Source organism: Leptonotus elevatus, chromosome 3 (genome assembly GCF_054856555.1).
Source record: "Leptonotus elevatus isolate MCC_2025b chromosome 3, RoL_Lele_1.0, whole genome shotgun sequence".
NCBI classification, from domain to species: Eukaryota; Metazoa; Chordata; class Actinopteri; order Syngnathiformes; family Syngnathidae; genus Leptonotus; species Leptonotus elevatus.
In genome coordinates, this window is record NC_141241.1 from 21,114,990 (window position 1) to 21,142,107 (window position 27,118).

The following is a 27,118-nucleotide window of genomic DNA, read 5'->3' on the forward strand; positions in this document are numbered from 1 at the left end:
GTTAAGAGTATGAAAAATTTGAAAAAATATTATACATTTAATTGTAAATTTAGATATAAATTGGGATATAAAATGTGCAATTAATATGCGATTAGTCGAGAGTTAATTATTGAAAAAAGAAAAATGTTAATCAACTGACACCTCTAGTTTATAGACTAATAATCCCTACAGTCTCTCTCAACCTTTTGTCAAACAAACCACTCAGTTTATGTAGTTAGCACTGCAGCTCATGCGGGGAAGAAGACACAAAACAACCATAAAGTGGAGGGGGGAAAAGCACCACAGTTACAGTTGCTGTAGAATGTGTGCATCTCTCTCAGAATTCCTCTGTTGCATGTAAAAGAAGCAAGGAAGTTAATGTGAATTCTTTGCATGCATACATCTTTTTGTCAGTAAGAACAAAAATACATAATTTGCTTTTAAGGCCGCTTGGATTGTACACTCAGAAGCACAGTTAAACAGCAATATCAAATATAAACTGTATATCTACTTTGTGTTTTATACTTCACCTCTTTTACCTGTTGTGGCTTTTGCAAATTACAAACATTGAATGTGGCGAGTTGGCAGTTCTGGCTTCATCAGCACAAATGTGTCTAATACTTGCAGAGACAGTGATTAGTCATACAGCATGATTTGAAATGTTGTGCTTTTGAAGACAACAAACGGTGGCTGGATGACACCAGTGCATCAAGCATTCTTTTAGAAGTATGTTTTATTTGAAAACTCATGTCATAATCAAAACATTTTCAAAAGAAAGAAAACATCATTCTAGCACATTTCTTAAATTCTCTGTTCTGAAAATACTGTCTTGACAGACATACAGCAATCACTATGGACGCCTCTATTCAGTTTGATCTTCTTTTCTTTCTTCTTCACACGATGAGATCCTCAATTGCATTAGTTTTGGTTTCATTTCTAAACAATTAGCTCTCTTAATTAATCATATTTATGGCACATGTTGGCATGAACCAACGTTAGCTGCTTTGTATTTCCAAATGTTATAGTTTTCATCTCTTCCTATTTTAAATGGCCAATTTTTGCTCATTCGAAGCAGCTTGCCACTGTAATATACATTATAAGATATTGACAATAATTAAAGACACATTCATATTTTTCAAAAGTCAATATATTTGTAAAAAGGAAGTCATGCAAGTTACGCTAGCACAAGACGAGTGAGTGAGGGGAGTCGCACAATAACCACAAATTGTTTCGATCAGATTAAGCTTTAACGTGAGTGGATTTGTCCTAACACCAACCTTACAGCACAGCTCTGGCTCTGGACATATCTGTTTGTTTCATTCCGAATCACATACCACCCACTCCCCTCTGTTATAAGACTTGTTAAACCCAACAGGATGTTGTGCAGTCAAGAGGAACCATTTATGCTGCAGCTAAACTCCCGCCGCCAGATTACGATATACTGCTCTATTATGATAAAAGAGCAATGCTTCCATTTTTGCTGTAGGGCGTTGAGAGCGAATGCTCAGAATTACCCACTGCTGTGGTTCTAGTTACGCCATAGAAACATAACAAATTCATTACAATCTGTTCCCACGTATGATTACAATGTTTGTGATTTCCCCTGCAAAGTACTGTAAACGACACAGCAAATTGTGTAGAGTAAATTTGACTCTATTTAGAGTTGGACCAAATAGACTCCGTTTTAGAGTAGGCTAATATTAACACTTGATAGAGAGTAAAATAAAGAATTGAAAAATAAAAGTCACTCAAGGGTTGAAGAACGAACTCACGACCTTCAGCTTGAGCTGAGATATGCCCCTTCAACTGTTCGCTTATCTCCAAGAGACTTGGAGTGAGGAATATTCCAGCTGCCATGAGCAATATACTAAGAGGAGTAGATCGGCTGTTTGTTCCTCAACCCTTGAGTGACTTTCATATATTTATTTTTTTCAATTCTTTTTTTTACTCTCTTCCAAGTGTACATATGACTTTAAAACCGAGTCTATTTGGTCCAACTCTAAATAGAGTCAAATTTACTCTTCAGAAATAAGTGTGTAGTGTCAATAGCCTGTTGGTAGAATAACACAAAGTGGTAACGTATATGAATGAAGCTTTACTGCTATTTAATAATCCTTACCTGAAATAACATTACATTAATAATGTCTTTAGTACGACTTAAACAAATAATCTGAGATTGGCTATGTTTGAATGTAGAGGATAATGTGAATACCCATTTCTCTTGCAATGATCATGTTCTGCATAAGAGGCAGAAGATTTTTACAAATGTCTGCATGCACGCCATGCAGACCAAGAGAAGCTTATTCATGCTTTTATCTTTGGACTGGATTTCTCAAATAGCATCAAACAGGATGCTCTTTGAGAAATCCAGTCCAAAGATAAATACGAGATCAGAACACATCATTCCAGTCCTGGAGGCTTTACACTGGCTAACAGTCAGACGTAGAATAGATTTCAAAATGTTGCTACTGGTCTATAAATCATTGAATGCTTTCAATAAATGCTGACTGAATATAAACCCAGCAGGGCTCTGAGGTTCTACAGACTTGGGTCAATTAGTAGAACCCAGATTTCAAAGTAAACATGGTGAAGCTGCATTTAGCTGTTATGCTGCACACAAATGGAATAAGTTGCCAACAGAAGTGCAGTCAGCCCCGTGTGTAAATGCTTTTAAATCCAGGTTAAAAACTGATTTTTTCCTATACCTTTGTCTTCTAAACATTTTACATAGTGTTTTTTTTTCCTTTTCGTTACTTAATAAAATGTGTCTCATTTCTTTACTTTACTCTGAAATGTTTGTAAAGTTTTCTTTTCTTTTTTTCTTCTAAAGTTGAGTTTGTAAAGTTTGTAAAGTTTTCTGTTAATGTTTTAACATTGTCATGGTAAGTTAGTTTAATAATTGCACTTTTGTTTTCTCTGGTTTGCTTCTGAATGTTGTTAACTGTTGTATTTTTGGACACTTGTAGTCTGTTGTGTCTTTGCTTGTGTAACGCACAGAGTTGCCCTGTGTATGAAATGTGCTAAACACTGTCTTTCCTAAAACTGTCTAATCTAGTACAATAGAGTTACCGGTATGCATCATCACAAAGTTACTTAATGTGTGGTGAGAAAAATGTTGGTATTTCTTGCTTCCCTAAAACCCAAAGCCATCTAAACATACTTGTGTTTATTACGAGTGTAATCTGACATGTCCTCAAAGCAAGTCAAATTAATTTAAGAGGAAATTTTACTTCTGATGACCCCATCACAATATGGGCACAGCAGCAATCACACACACACACGCACACACACGCACCCCCCCGCGCACCCCCCCCCCCCACACACACACACACTATTAGTAACACAGTTCAGCCGCAGGGGACTTATGCAACAACTCATGAAAATATTAGGAATCAGGTGCATTGCAGAGGGAAAGACTTATCTTGTCTCCCCCATCCCCTCAATTCTTATTATACCCACATCCCTAAATGGAGTAATCACTCCTTGGTCTCTTCACTCACATGTTCGGCCGTAGGCATGGTTTGGTATAGAAAATATTAAAGTCATGACTATAGTATTTATTCAAAAATGTCCAATAAATAAAAATAATAAGGAAAGTTAAAGCATGCATTTAGATTAAAAAATGTTTTGCTGTTAAGGATAATGAATGAATGCATATTCATGCATTTCCAAATCCCTCATACCTAACTAATCCTTTTCCTTAAAAATTATGCCAATCCACTGCACTGACTAAATGGACGGAGAGGATAGAGATACATGCTTTTTCTGAGAAAAAAAAAGCCTATTGTTCTTACACTTGGACAATCATGCTATGCATCTTTAGATAGCTTAATGTAGTTCTGAAGTATAAATGTCATGTACATTAGGGTTCATCAAATTTTAATGGGAATTTTTAATGTGAAAATATGAATTCGGCTGGCATTGCATTTTGTTCCAATTATCAAAAAAAATGACTTTAACAAAAATTTGAGAAAATCGATTGAAATTTAAGGGTGCCACCAAGCACACAAACGTTTTGTGAATTTTAATTTTTTTAAAAATATTTTTAGTGTAATTGTCCAAAGTTTACTGGGAAATATAGTACAGTTTTTAACAGTACAATATTCTCTTGGGTCATCAAAGTTCATTTAGTTTGTTTACCCTTAGAAGGAACTTGGACATTTCTCAAAACTCAACCTGAAAAACTCTACATTCATTCGTCCTGTGGACATAATGAATGAATGTCAATGGGGCATGTTTGTGTGGACATTTTTTGAAGTAATGATGGAAATTAGACACATATAAAGCTGAATAGATTTTATTGTTACACACAAGGAGCAATACTGACACACATAGAGGAACAATCTCTCGTTAGTGACTAACTAATAGAATTAATAAAAGTGTGTATTAACTAAACCAGGGTTCACCAATTCCAGTCCTGCAGGTTGTACATGTTTTTGCTTACCAACGCACCTGATACTAAAGATCAGATTGCTAACAATAATTGGGTCATTTTTATTAGCTGTGGTGCCATATCAGCCTTAAAAAAATATATATTTCAAGATTATTTTTCATTTAATATCAAACAGTGTTCATTATATATATAAAAGGTAAAACCAATTGGTCCAGCTTAACACGTTATGATGTAACCTTCTATACAATAGGTTAACTAACTAACTAACTAACTAAACTAACTAACTAACTAACTAACTAACGAACTAACGAACTAACTGTGGTTAGCAAACCTTTGTTAGCTTAGTTAGCTTTATGTAAGGAACACAAAATAACTATGTAAAGACCTAAATGACTGTAAAAGCAAAACCAACAACAACAACAACAACACAAAATTACAGATATGATGTACTCAACAATAATTGGGTCAGTAGCTATTCTGTGCCATTTTAGCTGTAAAACAGTTTTGTTTCCTTTAACAGTCAATCATTTATAATTTAATATCAATCAAGGTTTATTGTACTGTAAGAAAAACCTACTGGTCCATCTTAACATGTTATGATGTAACAATTGTTGAATAGGTTGGTTGAACTAGCCTAACTGTGGTTAGCAAACGTTTGTTAGCTGATGTTAGCTTTATGCAATGAACACAAAGTAACTATATAGGCCTCTATGACTGTAAAAGTACAAATTAAAAACACACAACATATATGATAGTAAAATGTCATAAGACTATACATACCCAACTGAAACAATGAAGGTCAGTTCAGTTTCTTGAGAAGCAGTCTTTTGTTTTACCTCACATCGCTTTGGCACCCATTGACCACAATTTACTAATAGTAAAAATAAAAAAATAAAATAAAATAAAAAAATATATATATATATGGTAGCACCCATAAACCATCATATATTGGAGAAAAAAATCAAAACAATTATTTTTGGATGCACCCTTATGTACATTACATGAAAAAGTCTAGACTTAATCGTTTTATATGTTATACTGTGAATTGTTAACCAATAGAGGTTTCAATTGAGTAAGTAAGCACATATGACTGTTACTACGTCTAAACAGAAGAGTTGACACGATGCTCCAAAATTCCTACCAACTCCAAACACCTACATGCTCTGCTTCCTTCAGATCTTATTTTTGTTCCATGGAATCACATTTCCTGTTTATTTCTGCTTTCACATTTCCTGTTTATTTCTGCTTTGGGACTTCTTTTATTTCAAGCAGTTTTGGCATACCTTTTACTGGTACGTGTGTTACATCATTGCCTTTGAGAGGAAGAGATAGCTTAAAATGTGAAAGCAGGCAGACCACACTGACATGCTGATAAGCTGTATGTCAGCGCAGTTTGTTTTAAAATTCTGGCTTACGTGCACCGACTGTGTTTTATCCAGGTTGTTAGTAATCCACTTGAGTCCTTTCATGCTTTTGAGACTACTTTAATCACTAGCAAACAAACAGATATTAAACATACAGTAAGAAAACTGTGCGTCTCCATAGCTCAACATTGCCTGACTGTGCCTTTTCCTCCCACAATGCCCAAGATGAAAGCATTGTTGGACACAATATCGGCGCTGCTATGTAAAAAAACAAACACTTTTTGTCATTATTTACATTTTTATGTTTTTGGGATGAAACTGGATGCAGACATTTAAAAACACGTAAAGACGTTAAAAAAATAAATAATAATATGATAATAAGTGTTTTTCACATAGCAACTTCATTAACAATGCAAGGCAATGGACATAACTGATATGAAACAATGACATACAGTGTCTCTTAGCTGCCTAGAGCAAATAGATAGGTTTGGTCATTCATGATGTAGATGAGGTATTAAAAATAGATTAAAATGTACATGTAAATGTGTGTATGTTAATAAAAGAAAGATTCTATATTTTTATTTCATTAATCATCATTTGCTGCATGGTGATGTCATGTGACCAAACCCAGAAAATATGCCGAGCTGTGACATTCGCAAGCTGAGCCTGAAGGCACCGTGATGTCAGTGTCAGTCGACAGACAGCAATTAGCAGTATGCAAGCACTATTGATTAAAACTTCACTTTTGTCCTGGTAAAGCTGGAGATAGTTCTCTCTTGATGTCTAAAATGCTGTTAAAAAGGGCGTCCAGTGAGACAGATACATACAGCTGCTCACCACAATCAGCTACAACTATGGAAATTCAATCTGTGCCTCATGATGAAATTTAACTTTGCTATGTAAGCTGAATTCTCGCGGTATTTGTAAGTTCACAAACTCCCGAGAATCCATCTTGTACCGAGCCGGCTGATTTTCACTAATCCGTACACTTTTTGAACCAGGAAGCGCCGATGCTGTGAAAAACAAACAAACGTAACATTGTCGAATGGATGCTGCAATTAATTCTGTTCTTGCAGAATTACTCACCGTTTCCTTGTTGAATGTTGAACAGCAAGAGGTGCTTCGTGCATTTTTAGCCAGTAAAGATGTTTGTGCTTTTTTCAACCTTAAACATTTTTTGACAATAATATGTTATATGTGACCTCACTAGTCTAAACATGACATTCTGATTAATATTACATTTGTGGAAAATGAGTTATAAAGCAAAATCCAGCCGTTTTTATCCATCTCAGGGGGCGGCCATTTTGCCACTTGCTGTCGACTGAAGATGACATCAATGTTGATCAGGTCTCAGGTAACAACCAATCACAGCACAGCTTCAGAAAACAGGTGAGCTCTTCCGCCCACTGAGATGGATAAAAGTTTTTTTCCGCTTAACTCATATTCCACTAACACAATATTAACCAGAATACCATATTTAGACTAGTCGGGCTGCATAGAACATGTTATTGTCCCAAAACATTTTTGGGGGTTGACTTCCCTTTGTGTAAAACCTTGTGACCTAAGCGTTTTGGCAGCAAGCGTTTTTGGGCTAAACACTTCACAAAACAAGTTCAACAAATAAAATATTTCCATTTTGTAAGATAAGTGCACAAGTGTATACAGGTACAAAGCAGTGCTATTTCACCAGCGTTAGAATAGCCTTGTAGTTGAAATCGACCATTTAGCTTGTCCTCATTCATCATTCAGCAGCTGCACAATCACATCGAAATAGGGAATTAGGCTAGCAGTTATCCTCTTTTGTCTTCTACATCTTAAGGTGATTTGTCTGAACGGTAGCACATTAGGGCCAGATACATCAAGCATGAAAGCTGGAAATTGGATTCCTTATCTGGCTAATTCCCAATGTATGTCTTCAATCATAAGCAGATTTGATCTGGAATGGAGACGCAAGAGGTGACAAGTGTAAGTTGGCCTTTAAAGATTTAAAAGATTAAAAGATAAATCAAAAGATTAGGTTTGGAATACTTAGCCTTTTAATCATTTGGGCCCTATTAGTACAAATGTCTTAAACGAGTGTTTTGCTGGTGTCTGGCTACTCGCTCGCAAAGAAACTGGAGCCCTCAACTCACCCGTCAAAAGACCCCAGGCAGATGTGCTTTTCCTGCTCCGTTATTCATACTTGAGTTTTTTACCCTGAGGTTATTTCTTGGCATTGGCACCTATCTGAATGTCTTCACCAAAATCTGTTTAAAAGTCAACTTTTGAGTCCAACCTTGGAAGATTGAAAATATCTGTAGAAAGATTAGTTTCACAACCCCAAATCGCATCATCAATTTGTTCAAAAGAATGTTGAGAGGTGATGCGTTTTGGAAATTGGTGTGCACATTTTGTACTGACGACAGCACAAGGTTATAACTCTTTATAGCTTTTATCGTGGAGTGCTTTTGGAGATTTTCCACACTTTTAACTTTTTCAGGGTAACTTGGCTCAGCACGGTCCAATAGCTTTATGAGTGTGAGTGCCTCTATCAGCCGAAAGCGTGTCCGGCTCACTTCTCTTGTTGACAGGGTATAAATATGATTATATATCCTTTCAACACTCTAAACATCACTGTTGTCATTGGGGCCTTTGACAGCTGCTGTTCATTTGATGGAGCTATGGTGTAGTTGGAGCGGTAAAAAAAAAAAACTCGCAAGTCATTGAAAATGGCTTTTACTATCAACTTTAAACATTCAGACAATGCAATTCTTTCTATAGGTATTTGCTTCAATGATCACATTGGGAACACTTCGGCAAGCACTGAAAAATAAATGTCTTTCTTTTGTTTCTTTTTGGCGGCATTTTTGGATTATGATTTCATCCACAGCTTCCAAAATCGGGCGCGCATCACATTCTGACTGAATCATAGGAACAATCAATTTCAAAGTTAATTGAATTTTTTATACCCAAATTTGAGCTATCTCACCTTGGGCTTTTCTAAGAAGTCAGAAATGAATGAAGCACAATGCAACATTCAATCAGAAAAAACTCATCAAGAAACAATAAAAGTTGTTACTATTTTTTATTTATTTATTTGTATAACAGTACATTTTGGTAACAATTAGATTTGCTTTTTTAATTTAAAGTGTAAGTGGTTTTTGAACCAATGGACTACCTTGTTTCCTGCCTGACAAACTCCAGAAATAACAGAAGGGACACTGTCCTTGACTCCCAAGTATTTCTAGCCACATAGGGAGAAACACTGCCCCTCAGTCCCCAACTACCAATTTTCCTTTCAGTGGACACTTTAATAAACCACCATGTTGCAACAAGAGTAATGAATTAGCACATCGTGCTACGTTTAACGTTCAATATCGCTTTTGTGCTGACTCTTGGTCCCAGATTGCCCAATAAAAGTTTGTTGTTTCTCTTTTGCCCAGTCTTTAAATGGTCAGCTTGGGAAAAGACACAGCACTCACTTTAATATGAAAGAAGAAGAAAAAACATTATCTACATTTTATACGTCATCAGATATTTTATGTTTTTGTCAGTCACACATTTCTTTATTTGACCTTGTGTGACCACAATTCCGAATCAGAGGGGAGGGTCTACCGCTAATGAGGATCTGATGAGGCCAAATAATACCTAGCAGAGCATGGTGAATTGATGATTTGGCCAGCTGCAGTGTGCAAAATGTCACTAGTGGGTGTGAACACACACTTTTGCCAATCATACAGTATAAGGGGGAAAAAACATTGTGTGAGAACAGTGCAGTATTTTATATATGTATTCTAATTTTGCATTACCAAACCATACTCACGTTTACTTGTTAAACTAATGACAGGTTTATTTTTAACCCCGCAATTTTAAGGTTGTGTAGATTTAAGGAGCAATAAACATTTTTAAAACCACTTGTGGAGCTTGAGATCTTGACCTCATCAAAATTGAGTGGAACTGGTTGAATGAAAACTAATGCAGCGGTTACTACAGAACGGTTCCCTTTTAATGAATGTTATGAAAAGGACCTTCTCACCCAAAGCATGTCTGTGGGCTGTAATTCAATTTATTTTTATTTTTAGACGTGGTAATCCATGCATGCTATGCTGGTTGCTTGAAAGTACATTTTACCGTATTACAGTGCTTGAAGTAAGACTATAGATGTTTATAATCACCTTTTGTAAGAATGGAAACGATGCACCAAAATAATAATACGGTATTTATTGATTAGAACTTGTTCTCATCTTCCTATTCCATTTAAAACACATTAGGGAGTTCATGAACATAACCGTATCTTCCAGATTACTGCAGCCTGTTGATGTAAACTACTCTTATGAGATTGAAATAGTTTATTTGAGGCAATACTCTATATAACCTCAAGACTTGGTTGCAGGGTAAATTGGATATAGTTCTATTTAGAATAACAGCATGTTTACAAAAGTGAGTGAAGCGCAGAATCCTCATAGTAACTTTTATTTCTGTACACGCAAAGGCATTGGCAACACTGCACATTCTATACCAGATCAAAGCATGACATCACATTCTTTACAGAAAGGGAACAAAGGGAAATAGTGGGAAGTTCTAATTTAGTTGTACAATCTCTGTTTCTGAGAAGTGCTTCATATCTATGTTGCATGACTGATATTGCAACTCGGGACAATCCGTCTACATTCCACAGTTCCTTTGCCTGTCTTAGTTTCATTTTGGAAACAACAGTTTAGCCAAAATGCTGGTTTCTTGCTGTTGTTTTTCGGGGCAGTTTTTTAAACATCCATTTCAAGGGCATCTCATCTACTGATTAAGGCAACATTAGTTTTATTGTCAGACTCTCAAGTGTTCTCAAATGGACGATCACTGGTATCTAATAACCAACCATACTATAAACTAGGTTATCTGCACAGTGTACTGTGGCTTGAATTCAGTGAATGCAGGTCTTCTGGCAAATTACCCAAATAACAAATTTACTGTTAGCAGCTCAGAAAACATTCCTCGTCAGACATTTTGTCGTTTTTTCAACAATGGCATTTTGCAGGGGCTATTTGCTGATTACTTTGCTTCACAAGTCTTCAAGAAATGCACCTGTTGACATTTAATATGGCCGACTGCTCATGAGCAAACTGCTCAATCTGTCTCAGTTTTGAAAGTTGCCATCGTCATACTGCAGCTCCTTCCACAAATGCTAGAGGGGAGTTAGGTCAGGGCTCTTCAATATAACCTGATGTTTTGTCACTAGCCATTCTGGCTTGGTATTTTTAGCCGTGCATCTGGGTCACTATCCAGTTGGACGACCCAAAGAGCTGGACTAGCACCAAAAATAAATAAATACATAAATCGGCCCAGGCATTTTGATTTACACCTACTGGCACGACCCTTGACCACCCCTGCCTAACACAGTTCTGCCACTGATATTGACTGATGTTGGTTCAGTTTGCTGTCTGTATTCCAAATGAATTAATGAATTACTCCCTCTAAATTGAGGGCCAGTCTCTTGGGGTAAAATGGAGGAAAATAATCATTAAAAAGCACTGCATTGGTCCCCCAAAAATGCCAGCCCACCGGGCATCTGCCCTGAATGGCAGATGGCCAGTCCAGCCCTGACGACCCATGACCTGCTGAGCTAAAGCTTTCTTTCATTAGTCAGCACATTTTGTTCCAGAATGCCTAGTTTATAGTCTTGGAATTTTATTGCACCCTACACAGTTTAAAGATACCTCGAGCCAGATGCAGCAATGCAGCATCACAACGCTACTGGGCCTCTCCATGTTTTTACAAAAGCCGCAGTGGTCTTTTCGTTGTATGCTGACGTGGCTTGCAAAAAAAAAAAAGGTCTCTGCCTTCTTTTCTCATTGACAGCAGATATATCACTGAGAAGTTCATTAGTATTATGATATAATATTAGTTATTACATCATAGTCCTGAGCATTACCATATTGGAGTGAACCGTAATCCCACTAAATCACACGAACGGTTGCAGTTTGGATGGTATACTGCCATTACCCTTCATAGATTATAGATGTTCCACAGAGTCCCAAAAGCATTGAGGTCAGTCAGGTGTCCACACCTTTAGTTTTTTCTCCCTTAATACCAATAACGACCACAGCTTCAGTGGCAATTTTTCCACCCAGGGCACGGTTTTTCTACACAGAAAATGGACAGCTAGAAATATCACATTTTTTGCTGAGGTCATTTTGACACTTTTAGGTCCCATTATTCCACCTCAAAACATCACTGCGCCACCTCCTCGCTGATGTTCCAGCCTTGGGGACATGGCAGTCGTCCACCCACTAACCATCCCGAATGTCATCCATCTGGACAATTCAATGTTGCACAGTATTCATCATTGAGTACAAATATTTGAAAATGAGTTTTTATATACTGTATTTTTGAGCCTACTGCAAACTTTTCAGCTTGTGAGATTGGTTAGGGGTGGCCGAAAAATAATGATTTATGCATAACTGCAAGACTTTGGAGGCTCCTGCAAAGAGAGGTTCTTGAGACTCCAGAGACACCAGCCACTTCGAATACCTGCTTGCTGCTCACAAGTGAATTTTTAACATCTGCTCTCTTAATAAGATGCATTTGCCTGACAGAAAGATTCCATCATATGCCTTTATCGGAACAAACCCGTTTGCCCTCTGAGTCGCACACAAATTATTTAACAGTACAATACAATGATGGTTTTTAAATGTCCAGTGTTTTCATTCCTTCTTCAAGGCATTAGTTTATTCTGCATTTTATGCATGACTGTGATTTGCTTAACAAGGTGAAATAAACCCCTTTTAGTAATTTCCCCTAAATGAAGATCACTTGATAAACGAATTATCAATCTCCTCCATGATTGCTATCAGTGAAGCAACATTATGCAAAAACTTCCCCCGCAGAAACTAAAACTAACAAATGTTTATTTTATTTAGTCATACAGTATATCCTTAGTGTCGGATGGAAATCTCCCATGTCCATCTTTGGTCAATTTCTTATTTTTTCACAAATATCCTTGGTCAGTCCTCACGTTTTTACAAATAATGGCTTGCGATGCAATGTTAATGGCTCAACATGTTTTCCCCCAATCCTTTATTTAACCAGGTTGGTCAGTTGAGAACCATTTCTCATTTACAATGATGGCATGAACATTTTTTGGGGGTTTCATGAAAAGTCATAATTTTGGAGATATGAGGATTCCGCCCAATGTGTATATACACTTTGTACTGTACAATAGTTTGGAACCCAATATACTGCCAAAAATATTATACTTTAAAAACAAAATTGTTTTCTTGTTACATGTAGTTTGCCCAATACATTTGCATTCAGATATAATAGCAACTGTAAGGATTTAAGATTTCTTCACTTTTTTGAAAAACACACAGTTATTGTTCCCAATATAACGATATCACTAAATTATAATTATTTTCAAATTGATTATATACTGCACTACCCATTTGCTGCTGTTTAAACAACTCTTACATACTCAATAAACAATATAACTTTTTCTCTTTTGAAAAGGGCACAACAAATGTATTTTTTGTATACATAATCTTTTTTTAAGATTATATAATTTGCTTAATCCCATCCATGAAAAGCATCGCAAAGAAAGAATAAAATATTTATATTAAAAAAAAGAAAAAAAACATTTAGCGCAATATGTCAAAATATATGATATATTTTCTTTGCTGTCAGAAAAGATCACATTCTGGCCTCTTATTCTTCATAGTGTGTTAACATGCACACTATTTAATATAATTTATTGTCACCAGATTAAGGAAAATGACCATTGTATTTATCACCCTTAACCATTAAAGCGGAATAAGTGTAACACAGTGCAACAATTGATCTTACCTCCAGATACATCTTCGATTATCTGTTCAAAAGTTAAGACAAATTACAAACAAACAAACAAACAAATACACATGGTTGTTAGACATAAACAACTTAATGATGTGCCACTGCCAACAACCAAACAACCAAATGACATTAGGTGACAATTTTTAAATAATACACCTAATCTTTCAAATGACATGGGTTTAATCTCAAATTAAGAATTCATAAATGCAATACACTTACTTCATGAAACAATACCACTATGTCATTAAATTAATTGGTACTTGTTATGGGACAGTAGACACATTTAAGCATACAACGAGGTTGAATGCACAGTAAATGTTGACTATTTAGAGAGGGGCCAAATAGACTCAGTTTTAGAGTAATATTCAAACTTGGAAGAGCGTAAAATAAAGAATGGAAAACAATAAAATAAAGTCACTCAAGGGTTGAGGAACAAACTCACGTCCTTCTGCTTGGGAGACAGCCAATCTACGCCCTGTGCCACGCAGCTCCTGCTGTGTGTTAGTATATTGCTCGAGTCAGCTGGAATCTTTGTAACTCCAAGACAATGTTTTTGGTCTCTTGGATATAAGTAAACAGTAGGAAGATGAAAGTCGTGAGTTCTTTCAATTCTTTATTTTACTCTCTCCCAAGTGTAAACATTACTTGAGTCTATTTGGTCCCACTCCAAATAGAGTCAAATTTACTTCTAATAGAGGCAAATTTACTGTGTAGGTTTATTGTGCTTTATAAATCTAAGTGCTTATATTTGCTTAATTTGTGCTCATAAAAATAGCTTTCCCCTATCATCAATGACTTTTTGCTGATTAATCCGACTCTCTTCTTAATTTAGTTAATTTGTCTGGAGACTTGTGCTTCTCATTGTCAACTACCGTTATTTGGCATCCAATATATGTGTGCATGTTGACATACTAGAGTATTGCCCGTATAATGTTTATTGTGATGCAATGTTTTCTTTTAAAGGCTCTTTGTAAAAATAAAAATAAAACAGTACATATGGTCAAGATGCTTTTGCAAGTGTGTATTTGCTATCTCTCAAGTACACAATCGAAGCAAAGATCGTGTGTGGAGTACGTTTATGGTTCACATGATTTTCATGTTGAATTGTATGGGCGTCTCAGGTGGACTAGCCTCTTCTGTTTCTTCTTTGCGGGGCACATACTCAACCTCTATACTTGTCTTCGAGTTGCCCTTCCCTCTGCTCCAGAGGAACAGGATTACAAGACAGAAGAGTACAACGCCAAGGAACGAGATGAACCCCATTGTGGTTGCAATGATGAGAGTCTTGACATCGAATGGAAACGGAATTGTGGTCCGGGTCACATTCGCACCTTCGTCGCTGGGTTGGTTGAAAATGAAGGCAAATGTCTTGTTTGGTTGATGAGGCCAATTAGGAGAGTAGCTATGTACAAAAAGATGAGCAACTTTGGTGTCATTGCCCGCTGCATTGCTTGCAATGCACAAGTAGGTCCCGTTGTCTTGGATTTGGGCATAACGAACCTCGAGCCTGCCATCGTCAGACACAGAAAGTCTTGACCCCACGGTTTTGGTGGTGATGTATTCCTTCTTAGGAGAAAGCCACATGATGACAGGGACTGGCTCGCCCTCAGCTTGGCAAGTAAAACTGACGGTGGTTCCTTCATCCACATGGCTTTCTTGAGCCTTGTTATCCACAATCTTCGATTTCTGGCAGATGAAATAATCAGAAGGCAGGATATCTGGGAAGTCCTTAAACTCCTTTCCCTGCACCACACCAGGTGACGCACAGATGGGCTGCTGCCTATTAAAGTTTAACCTCCACCGCCGGCGGAAAACCCAGAGCAAGCGACAGTCGCAGGCCAAAGGGTTGTCATGCAAAGCCAGAGTTTCCAAATTGCCCACCGAGTGGAAGACAGACTCCTCCAGGGTGTTCAAACTATTACTAGAAACATTGAGAATGTGCAGATGATTTAGTCCTCGGAAAGAGTAAGGCTCAATGGCGATTAACCTGCCACCAGCCAAATGAAAAGCCTGTAGCTTTTGCAGATTGTGAAGTTGGTTCCCTTCAACAATAAGAATGGGATTAAACGACAGGTTTAGAAAACGTAAATATCTAAGATGACTGATAGCTTGGTAAGGGATGGCAGTCAGGTTACAATTTGTGATTGCTAAAGATGTCAGGTTGATTCCAAACAAGCATTTTGGGGTCATGGTATCCAGGGAAGGCATCTGTGATATTTCTAATACTCGAAGCCTATACAGCCGCTTAAATGAGTAATCCCTAATGGCAGTGATGTTCAGATAGCGCAATCGAAGTGACAGCAGGTTGTGCAGATGGCTCAGGGCATCAGTGGGCACCGAGGACAGCTTGTAACCCTCAATGTTGAGGGTTTCAAGATTGCTGAGGCCATGAAACGATCGCGGTGAGATGAAAACGAGGTCATTGTCACCCACCTCCAGTACCCTCAAGTTGTAGAGCTCCTGGAACATGTAGTCCAGCAGAATGACAATTTTGTTCTCGCTAATATCCAGCTGGGTGAGGTTGTTAAGGCCTGTGAACACCCCTAGCTGAATAAGCTTCAGCTGGTTGTTGCGCAACCCGAGACTCCGTAGATTCATGAGGTTGCTAAACGCCCCGGACTCGATTGACGAAATGATGTTTTCGTTCAGCTGGAGCTCCTCCAGCTGTGGGTAGTCGATAAATTCCTCTGGCCCAAGAAGTTTGAGACGATTCTTGCTCAGATCGAGGAGCTTTGTTTCAGTCGGGATGCCCTCGGGGAAAGCGGCCAGTCGTCTTCGATGGCACACGACCGATCGCTCTTGGGCATTGCAGTCGCATCGGGAAGGGCAGCCGGTGGTTGAGCCAGAGAGGACGGTACCCAGCATCAGGACCAGGATGGGCTGCCAGCACGCCACTAAGTAGCTGTGCCCCCCTGCCTCAGCAGAGACCATCCTACTGCGAACCTACGGAGAAATATATAAAAAAAAAAAGAAAGACGTTTAGTTTAGGTATGGACGTGGATAGAAATAAACTCAGAATTAATATGCAAAGGTGTTAAAATTAGATTCTGAGTGTGCTGTAATTCTTGATTCTTTGTGTATTTTAACCAAAGCATGTCAAATAACTTTTATTAAGACACCTGGGAACTGCTCAAAAAAGATTCCGAACCGGGAGGAATATATTATAATAGAGTTCTTCCAATAGTTAAAATAATGAGTACAGGGGAGTGATTAAATTTTTCACTTGAAGCAGTGCTTTGCAATTATTTATCTATCCATCCATTTTCATAACCGCTTGTCCTCACAAGGGTCGCGGGGGCCGCTGGAGCTTATCCCAAATAGCTTCGGGCAGTAGGCGGGGTACACCCTGAATTGGTTGAATTATTTATCTAATTATTAATATTTATTTGTTGCGCAAGGGGACACATTGGGACATCTGACCAATGTAAGGAAAAACTATCTCGATTTTCGGGCCTTAAAATAGGGCGGTTGGGCGGGCCCCATAATGAATCTTGCTTGGGGCCACAATTTGGTCAGGTATGACATCAGTTACCTCTGGTTATAACCGTGCGGCACCATCTTAAGGCATCACATTAGGAATAGAAAAGCACTATGTGAGGCAAATGTATCTGGAAATTGGAACAAATTGGATATTTTAATAAAAGTATGAATCACAGGAATGGGCCATGTGGCTCAGCTTTCAAGCTGAGAATAAACCACATTATGTGAGTGTTTCAAAGTAATGTACTGTACTAAGTGGTGATTTACTTTAAAAGGACAGTCAACACCCAAAAAGTTTTTTGACAATAATATTTCTTATACAGTCCCACTGGTCTGAATATGGTATTCTGGTTAACATCCTGTTAGTAGAATATGAGTTAAGCAGCAAAATCCAGCTGTTTTTAGGAGGCATCCATTTTACCACTTGCTGTCAACTAAAGATGACATCAATGTTGTTCAGAGTTCAGGCAACGACCAATCACAGCTCACCTGTTTTCTGAAGCTGAGCTGTGATTGGTTGTCACCTGAGACCTGAGCGACATTGATGTCCTCTTCAGTCGACATCAAGTAGCAAAATGGCCGCCTCCAGAGATGGATAAAAATGGCTGGATTTGGCTTCATAACTCATTTTCCACAAATGTAATATTAGAATAGAAGCTGCCGTTGATTTTAGTGTGTATGTGGCACTGTTAAAACAGTTGTAAAAAAAATACAGGCAATCGAGTTCAAAATAAATGCCAGTTCTCCTTTAAAATAACTGACAAGCGGAAATTTTACTTAAATAAGCAGCAAAACGCCATTATTCCACTAAACACATTGAGCGCTTATTAATGAATAAGGCCTGAGATGAAAAATCATATTGCTGAGCTAATGCGTGCATAAAGCCAGTGACATGTTTATATTGCAGACACGTTGTGATTTTATTGTGTCAAGAGAGAAATATGAATGAGCATGACAAGCCCCCTGCCTTTGCTAATCCAAAGCAAATGAATGCAAAAGCTCTGGTGATTTCCTTACCAGAGCACATGCATGATTTATGATGCAGAGTGTTATAAGGAGCGGGGAGCTATCTGTGCAATCTGGCCTTACAGCACATATCTCACAATAACACCACTTTGTTGTGACCTTGAGCCACAGCTTTGAAAAAGAAATTCAGCAAATAACACCTCACAAATAGGACCAAGCTCTTCACAAGCGGCCGTCATGCATTTTAAAATGGCTCGTATAAGCATTGCGATTTTTTTCTACCTAGTGAGAGGAAATCAATGTCAGCTCTCATTATCTCCTTCAATACGTCAATACTTAGTTTCTCTTTCTTTGAAATGGACATACAGGGGAAGAATATCAGTAGATATTTTCCATGCTAAAGTCTCTTCCGTCCTTGGTTCACTACTACTGTACAAATAAAGTCAGCATTAATTAATCTTTTAGTCACCATTTATGTGGTATGTTTCACCATAGTTTTGGTTTCTAGTACTATTAAGATGTATACAGAAAAAGACAAAGGAGACAAGTAAAGTAATCAGAATAATAAAAAGTGATTCAACTCCAAGCATAAAAATGGATTGTTGCTCTATCATTTTGTCTTGCATGTGTTCAGAGCAAGTATTTTTATTTTTATTTTGCCTAGTGGACAAATGCCACTGGCTTATTGCTGTTTAATAACAATGCTCATTTCTCGCATTGGTACTTTAATAAAGCTATTTGAGGATTTAGGTCAATTTGTAAAAAAAAAAGAAGTTTTTTCTAGTACAGGGAAACAAAAAAAACAAGAGCTCTGTTTACATCAGGGTTTTTTGTTGTTGTCTTTTTTTATGTGCGACATGTGTGACATAATCGCAAAGCAACAGAATAAACCCAACTGCATCAGGAAATTGGAACAAATTAAATTGAGATTTTAATATCAACAATGAAAATATGAATGATGAGTGGTGAATTATGTAACTGAATATTAAACTAGAAACTACATTCTGCTAGTGTTTACAGTGTTTAGATTTTCATGTGTTCCGTGACGTCACATACTTGTAGCTCAAATCATCTTTCCCCATTGAAATGAATGGAAATGGCACCCCCCCAAAAAAAAAATCCACCAAATGATTTTGTAATGTGTTTTATTCAATAGCACCATGCAAACGTTCAATTCACAACAACATACAGTAAAGACATACATACTGAAACTTTCTACAGTTTTTTGCTTCAATTCAATGGATGCTGGTCTGCAATGCAGCCATACAGATTCACAGTACATGGAGACAGTACAACTAAGCCACACCAATATCAGTAGTTCTTCAGAGTATCATGAAGTATCTTTGCACATATAAGTTCAAATATATGTTACTCAATGATCCAGAGAGCTTATATTGCATCAGATAAATCTCATTGATCAGGAGAAAACTACAAATGAAGTGAAGACAGTCGAGTGCAGAAAATATGGCACAATAGTGACATTATCAAGAACTGGATGCCTCTCTAAAATTGATGAAAAGATGGGAAGAAGCCTGAAAGGAAAAAACTATTTTGCCTTGTCTCATTTTTTTATTTTTTATTATCACCAAACTTGGCATTTAACCAGGGGTGTGTAGACTTTTCCCCCCCTACTGTACATACTGTACACTATGAAGCGTTTTTCAGATCCTTTGGATATATACCATCCTGCTTATAGATTTTAAAATTCAAATTTCAAAATGCTCAGGGCAAGGAAGATTATGCTTCATTCAGACCTTATAAGGATGAGATGTTACAACGGAATTGCAGCTTCCTTTTCACCGTTGATTTCATATACGCACAACACAGAACTCCAGTGTGCCCCGCAGCACTGGAAAAAGCAGCCACAGAATACAGGCAAACTAGTTAATTAGGAGTGCCTTTCTATCATCTCCTTCAAATTAACTGGCAAAACATAGTATTACTAAATAACACAGAAAAGCAGCATATACTAATAATAATCAATAGTGAGAGGAATCTCTACAATTCACTCGTTAAAAGCACATATGAAATTCATCCAAAGAATTGTAATTAGGATGATTTACGGACATCCAATACTCCTTCAGCACTGAATGCCCTTAACAGAAACCAGGCAGACATAGCATCTAAATATTGTGTTCGTATTCCACAGAGCAATATAAAGCGATGGAATAACCAGTAGTTTATTCAAAATATATGTAATAATGAATAATCATCATTCATTAGTTGTTAATTAGCACACAAATGCCCTTAAGAAAGCAGCTGGGAAATCACACATCAGAGTCCTTCATACCAAAAGCTGTTATATTGACGCAGAGCATATATCACTGCTACTTTCATTGGGTTTCTTGCTGGAAAGGATCATAATTTCCACAACGGCATCAAAGAATATTTATATATCCAGAATATTGCCCTCTAACCACTTTCTATGTTTTCATAATTTTTTAACTCTTCTTTGTTTCCTTGTGACCTGTGGAAAAAAAGAAGAGGGAATCCATTTGTCAGCTCAGAAAGATTAAACCTTAAAGGGGCCCTAATTTCGTGCCCAGAACAAGTCAAGTGTAACGTGCAGTCTAACTGGGCACATGGTGGAGTTATCTTTTTTTGGGGGGAGGCGGGAAGATTTAAAAAAAATATATGTTTATAAGCAGGAGCGCACATAACATTTTGGGAGTGGTTCTCAAATGCACTGACCTCGGGGATGAACATCCACATCTGGGCAAGGTAAGGCCTGCGAGCCACATCCAGCCCATCCGTATTCTCTGCAGCCTTGATGATGTCAAAATAAAAGTGCAGTATGCGTTGTTTTATTTTGATATGTAGTGTGTGAGCGGTGCAAGCAAACAAAAGCAGTGACCTGCAGCAATTTAATTTCTTGCACAGTGAGAGGAATTTGCACTGGTAATGATCTGGGATACCAAGCACAATGGCTAGTGGGGGGAAAATATTGTCACCGTCTTTTTTGTAAATGTTAATTAATAATAATTAATAACATATAAACATAATATATAAAATACATAAATATTAACTCATTCATTGCCATTGATGGCTATAAACGTCAAAAAATGATTTTAACTATTTCTATTAGTTTAATTTTTTTTTCACTTTTGTTAACAAGAGTATGAAAACCTAGATTTTATTTATAGTATATTTAGAACAGATATCAAATTTGTGATTAATTGTGAGTTAACTAGTATAGTCGTGATTAATTACGACAAAAAATTATAACCGCCCAAATTTTTAATAATCTTTTTTTTAATGAAATTATGGCAGTAAATGAGTTAAAGACGATGACAATAATAATAATAATAATAATAATAATGCATTCAATTAAATTATTTCTACAAAGATTCAGAGGACTGCTGCCATATTTATGAATGAAATATGATGACATCCACCACACATATCAAAGAATCTGCCTTCGCTACGATTAAATACACCAAATTCACATTGCACCATCTACACCACAACTTAGACCCACTTTTAGCCAGTCTAAGGTCCTGTCTACTTTCTGTCACTTTAATTGGCATGTGCGCGGCGGTATGAAAACAAAACACTAGCATGGCGCAGCAGGGTCTGCCAAATTCCCAAATACGATAAACTAGACTGGCCCTTGCATAAAAATCAAGGTGTCCAGTTTTTACGCTGAGCGCACGTGCCAGTCTACAAAAATAGAGCTCAGGAAGTTACGTGAAGTAAACAGACTCACATAAAAAAAAAAACAATCAGACAAAGTTTTTTCTTTTAACCTTTCGTGTTATTTGTTATTATGGGCTAGTTCTTGTTGTTACGTTTTCCAGATGTTAACTGCTCATTATGTAAAAACAAACAATGCTTGTACAGTAAATAAGGATTTTATGATGGGAACAGTTTGACCCAAGGAAGCATTCTTCCATTTCCATTATTTTTCAGTGGGAAACTAAACACATCTTATCAAAAACAGAGGTTGACCAAGAAAATAGAACTAAGTAGCTAGATAGGTAGGTACGAGATACCTACGTAGGTATATTTGTTATTCGCTTGTTCATTTGCTTTGCTTATGCTCAGCACAGATCCTCATTTGCTTCAGCTTTAACTGTGCAGGCAGCAAGCGTGTATCAGCAGAACACATGGATTGAGTGTAATGATTCTTCACCGCAGCTATGGTAACTAAACTATGTGCAGAATCAAAGAAACCCTGTGGATTTTAATCACTGCTACTCAACTTAATTACTGTAATAGACTGCTGTCCACCGACAACGTGACCCATCCTTACTAAGCTTTGGAGCTTCCATAGTTTCCATCCATCCATCCATCCATCCATCCATCCATCCATCCATCCATCCATCCATCCATCCATCCATCCATCCATCCATCCATCCATCCATCCATCCATCCATCATCCATTTTATATAGCATTTGTCCTTATTGCCCACATTCACTCCCATGGTCAAATTAAAGTCTTCAGTGAACCCGTGCCCAAATTACTTAATCTTTGTACGTACAAGCGTGACTTCTCATGCAAACAGATCAAGTTGATCGACTAACCCGAGAGCACCCACCCTGTGTCTGCCGAATAAATCTAGTGCATCCTGGGAGGTACGGAACATGCAAAGAGATTAATTTAGCACTTGCAAAGCATGTTATCAAACCTGGAGCTAATCTTGATGCCTTGTTTTTGTGTCTTAGAATAATACCATGTCTGAAAAGCAAATGCCAAAGGTACCACTGTGTGAGGGAGTGCGGGCAAAATGAGAGGTGACAGTGAGAATGGAAAAGTGTGATATCAATGAAGGCATGTCCTAGACAGGTTATTAAAGTTATTGCGAAAATAAATGCAGATACATACCGTATGTAACAAGGTTCTTTTAAAACCACCCTGAATTGGACTATTTTTTAGGATGTAGGAAATGGTGTGTTTCTAACCAAATGCAACACAATTCTGGCTACTACGTTCCTTCACAATGGAAACGCAGAGATCTAATAAGTGGGCCATGATGGAAGCTTTTGTGCTGCCAATGGTTTTATATGGTGGCGCCAGTGAGAGCTAGAGGGACTCAACCTGACTGAAATAAGAGGCTGGAACCTGCAAACAGGGTTATAAACACTTTACACTCACAATCAGCAGCACTGCTATCACTTTTACAATACAAAGTATTATTTGACATGCAGTACTAGTAGGCAGAATGGTGGGCAAGTGGTGAGCATGTCTACCTCTCAGTTGGTCCTGAATTCGAATCTCAGCTTCCTATTTGTGAGGGTTTTTATTATCAAGTTACTTCCACCCACATTACATGAGCAGAATATGCTTGAGGCTGAGGTTAATCGAATACTCAAAATTTGTCGTTTGTGTATGAATGATTTTATATGTGTTAACAAAATCAAAATGTTCAAAATGTACAATCGTATAATTGTAAGACAATTGTGTATTTTGAGAATACAGATTGGGTGTTAAGAGAGAATCACTCCACCAAGATTTCACTGGGCAGCTTTAATTAGTTGTTGGCCCAGCCTAGATTGGGGAATATGGAAATACAACACATTAATTAATTAATCATTCTTTTTTTTCTCAACTGATGGAAACTAGGGCAGTAGCGCCAGATGTACAGAATTATGGTATACAATAGCCACATACATTGATGTCGACAGAAAACGACGAAATCAAGCCATATTGTATTGTCAATTCAGATGTGCAATATTGTGATTATAGTAAAAAAAAAAAGCCATAATATGAGACATTTGAAATCTATACTCTTCCTTTTACTGACCTTTGACATTCATATTTGGTGTCAAGAAAGTTGCCACTGAACAGCAGCAATTTGACTCTCTGAATTCATTGAACGCACGTTTGTGTATCCAGTGGCAGTTCTCGCTTCATGGTCACCTCGCCATAGCAACACTGCGCACATAGCATGCCTTTCAGATGGCTAATGTTAACATAACATGAGGATACACTCCAGGATGTTCTCCATTTTGGAGCCGGGAGAGGTGATTTAAGGAGGCTAAGTGGGATGCTGAAAACGTATTAGGGCATAAATTAATGGGTGATTGCATTCAATATTACATGTGTTCCTGGGGGGCTTCCGTCGGTAGAATTGCACTGCACTGGCTCTATAAGAAATGGCAAAGATGCTGAAGACACCAGGTAGGATATTCTAGTGTGATTATTCAAGGCAGTCAGAAAACAAAAATAAATATGTGTAGGCTATAACTTAAAGCAGAAAATTGAATTTCGAATCACGACTGCCACCTGTCACGTTCACGGACAGAGGGCGGCAAATTCGAACCCGAATCCAGTCTGAAAACTTTTGGCCAGAGGCTTGCAGGAGTTCCCATTATGAACAGCAAATAATTACAAAGATGTTTCAGTCATAAATGGTCAAATAAAAAGGCTATTGTAAAGATATTTTTGGGCATTTTTTTCTCTACACCTCCATTCATTGAAAAATAATTTAAAATGCATAAATAATTTAATTTAAAAAGCATAAATCAGATATGATTTATCTCAATTTGTAGTTTTTCCCTAATGGGCCATGAGAATCTTTGAAAAGCATTGCAGTATGCTGTCGCTAATTATACATGTTTGATCTTACTAAATCAAAGTAAACTATTGTTCAGAATCCTTTGAAATGTTACATTAGACTTTAACAAGCATTGTTAAAAACACACAATTGTGCTCAATGGGTTCTTTTCTGTTTCGTTGTTCAATCCTGTATTCTTTATTGCATTCTGTGCTCTGTGCTCAACTGCTCATAATACTCTGTAGACCAGTGGCGTACATGTTACAGTACCCAATGTACTGTAACATGTACGCCACGTCAGTGACAGTTTAGGTATTAAATTATTGCTATATATTAAGTGTAAATATTTTTTGTAGGGATGGGAGAGTACCAATACCAGGCCTTATTTCAAGGTATCGGTACAAAGGATGCCAGCTGATACCAGTATTGGCCGCCCTCTTGTGGCCGACGGTCAGGAACTGTATACAAATTAGCGCTTAATAGAACAATGACATTAATGTCATGATATTTTCAGGAAAAAAATAATGATATACTGGAAGATATAGGTCTTTCTTTTTTGGGAGGGGGTGGATTTTATGTATCAAAAGTACTCGTGGTATCGGTACTTGGTATTGTTATCGGTGATTAAATTGGTCTGGAAAAAAAAAGGTTATCCAACATCTCTAATTTTTGGGTGTTGAATAAATAATTATGTTTGCACTTCCTAGCTCACGAAAAAGTGATTGATATTAAGTGATGTCAATATTCATTTCATTTTCAAAATTGAATCCACTCACGAAAAATAAATTCAATTCTACCACTTTATATACTATTTAAAAACAAATGTGATTCTTCAGAATGTACATGTTGTCATATTGGATATCTATTTGATTTCACCATGTGTCCTCTTGTCACTCACACATAGTAAAAGGCAATGGTTTCGCAAGCCTTTGGTTCCCCCTCATGATGTCCACTTTTATTTAGGGCCCTAAATGTATCCATTTTTACCAATAAGGGAATGCTGATCTTTATTGTCAATCAGGGAAGACTAGGGAATACATTTGCCTTGGTAATATAACAAACTACGATTGCCAGGCAAAACCTATGTTGCTCATAATCGTTCACTGAAATCATAATAAGCAGCAGACGTGGAACTTGCGACCAGTATAAATAATTTACATCGGGATTATCCAAAGCAGTCATCGCAATTAATGACAAGAACTCTGCTTTGACAAGAGCAGACATTTGTCGCGTCTGCATGGGTTATTACCAAATATTAAAAAAAGGAAGCGTATAGCTGCCACCCTGCTGGAGCTTTGCAGCCACATTTATGGTTATGCAAATTTGATGTGCAGTATAGGATTTAAAATGTGAGGGATCATTCGTTTGGCCTGCATAAATCATCAACGTCTATCCCCCTTTCCCCTAAGATGATGCTCCCCACCTCCACCGCCACCCATTGATATGGCCTGTGGCAAATCAGCCGACAGCAAAAGGTAGCACTGAATAAATGAAGTGTGATTCTGGCAGAGTTTACTGGCATTTGAAGGAACATGAATGTTAATGAGATGGCAGCTTAGCAAGCATCAACAACCTCTGGTACGAGGCAAAAGGAAACAAAACAGATATTGCTCAGCCTTACAACTTCAATTGTGATTGTAAAAAAACAGGATACTGTAGGCATCCCTGTATGTAAATAATACTTAAATTATAATAATGCATACCATTATTTGGACCCTCGCTCTGAGACCACACAAGTGTGTGTTGTGCATGTTGTATACAGTGCAAAACAAATGAAACCCATTTGGATGACAAAGCACAAATGAGACATGAAACCCCCCTCAGTGGACCATCCTCCCTCCCATCTCCGCTGCTACCTACTAATTTTATTCCTGAGATCAATTTGCTCACTGGCTATCACATGGCACCACCACTGCGCCATATTAAACCTGATCCAATACCTCTGAGATCAAAGCCCACCAAAGAGACCGAGTACTTACCAGGACTGTCATGCAGAGAATTCTAATTCAAGCAGCTCCATGTTGCCAAGGAAATTCAAAATGCCTCCAAAAGCATGGAGACGGGGATGCAGCAAACAAGACGGGATCAGATCTAGAAGCTAAAGGCGGATGAATGTAGCGATGAGATTCCCTTGTTAGTTGGGGCATCCGCAAAATGCTTTCGTCCTCTACAGATGCGCTAAATCCAGCAGCACCGATAGGCTGATATGTAAACACACGGGCGGCTCTGCTGCTTCGCACACGCTCACATACACGCTGCACCTAGCGGAGAGCCAGAGGAGGAAGGAGGGGTGGCGATGGATGAGAGAGGTGGAAGGAGGAGCTGCAGTGCCCTGGAAGAATGAGAGGACACATGAAGGGAGTTGAAAAGAAACAGAGAGAACTGTCCTCTCATTGCCCTGGCAGCAGCAGCATCTGATTGGGTGCTCTTTCTTTTCATGCAGGGATTTCTTTTTGCTATAGTAAACTGATAATGTAGTTGGTGTGTGTGTGTGTGTGTGTGTGCGTGTGTGTGCGTGTGTGTGCGTGCGTGAATTGGCAGTAGTGAGGGGCGCAAGTAGCAGCGGGGTGAAGATAAGAAGGTGAGAAGAGATTATGGCAGCTAAGAGGACATGCTGTCAT

The 27,118-nt window shown here is 37.8% G+C and overlaps 1 protein-coding gene across 1 annotated transcript; it reads right to left on the reverse strand.

The window, feature by feature from the left end:
- Window positions 1-8,783: 8,783 nt before the first annotated feature.
- Window positions 8,784-26,774, reverse strand: lingo1b (leucine rich repeat and Ig domain containing 1b). Its single transcript, XM_086071917.1, has 2 exons — window positions 26,477-26,774; window positions 8,784-16,497 (listed from the first exon to the last, which is right to left on the reverse strand). Exons 1-2 carry the CDS (start codon window positions 26,486-26,488, stop codon window positions 14,638-14,640), a joined length of 1,872 nt encoding a protein of 623 aa, XP_085928043.1. The 5' UTR covers window positions 26,489-26,774; the 3' UTR covers window positions 8,784-14,637.
- Between the last annotated feature and the right edge of the window lie 344 nt (window positions 26,775-27,118).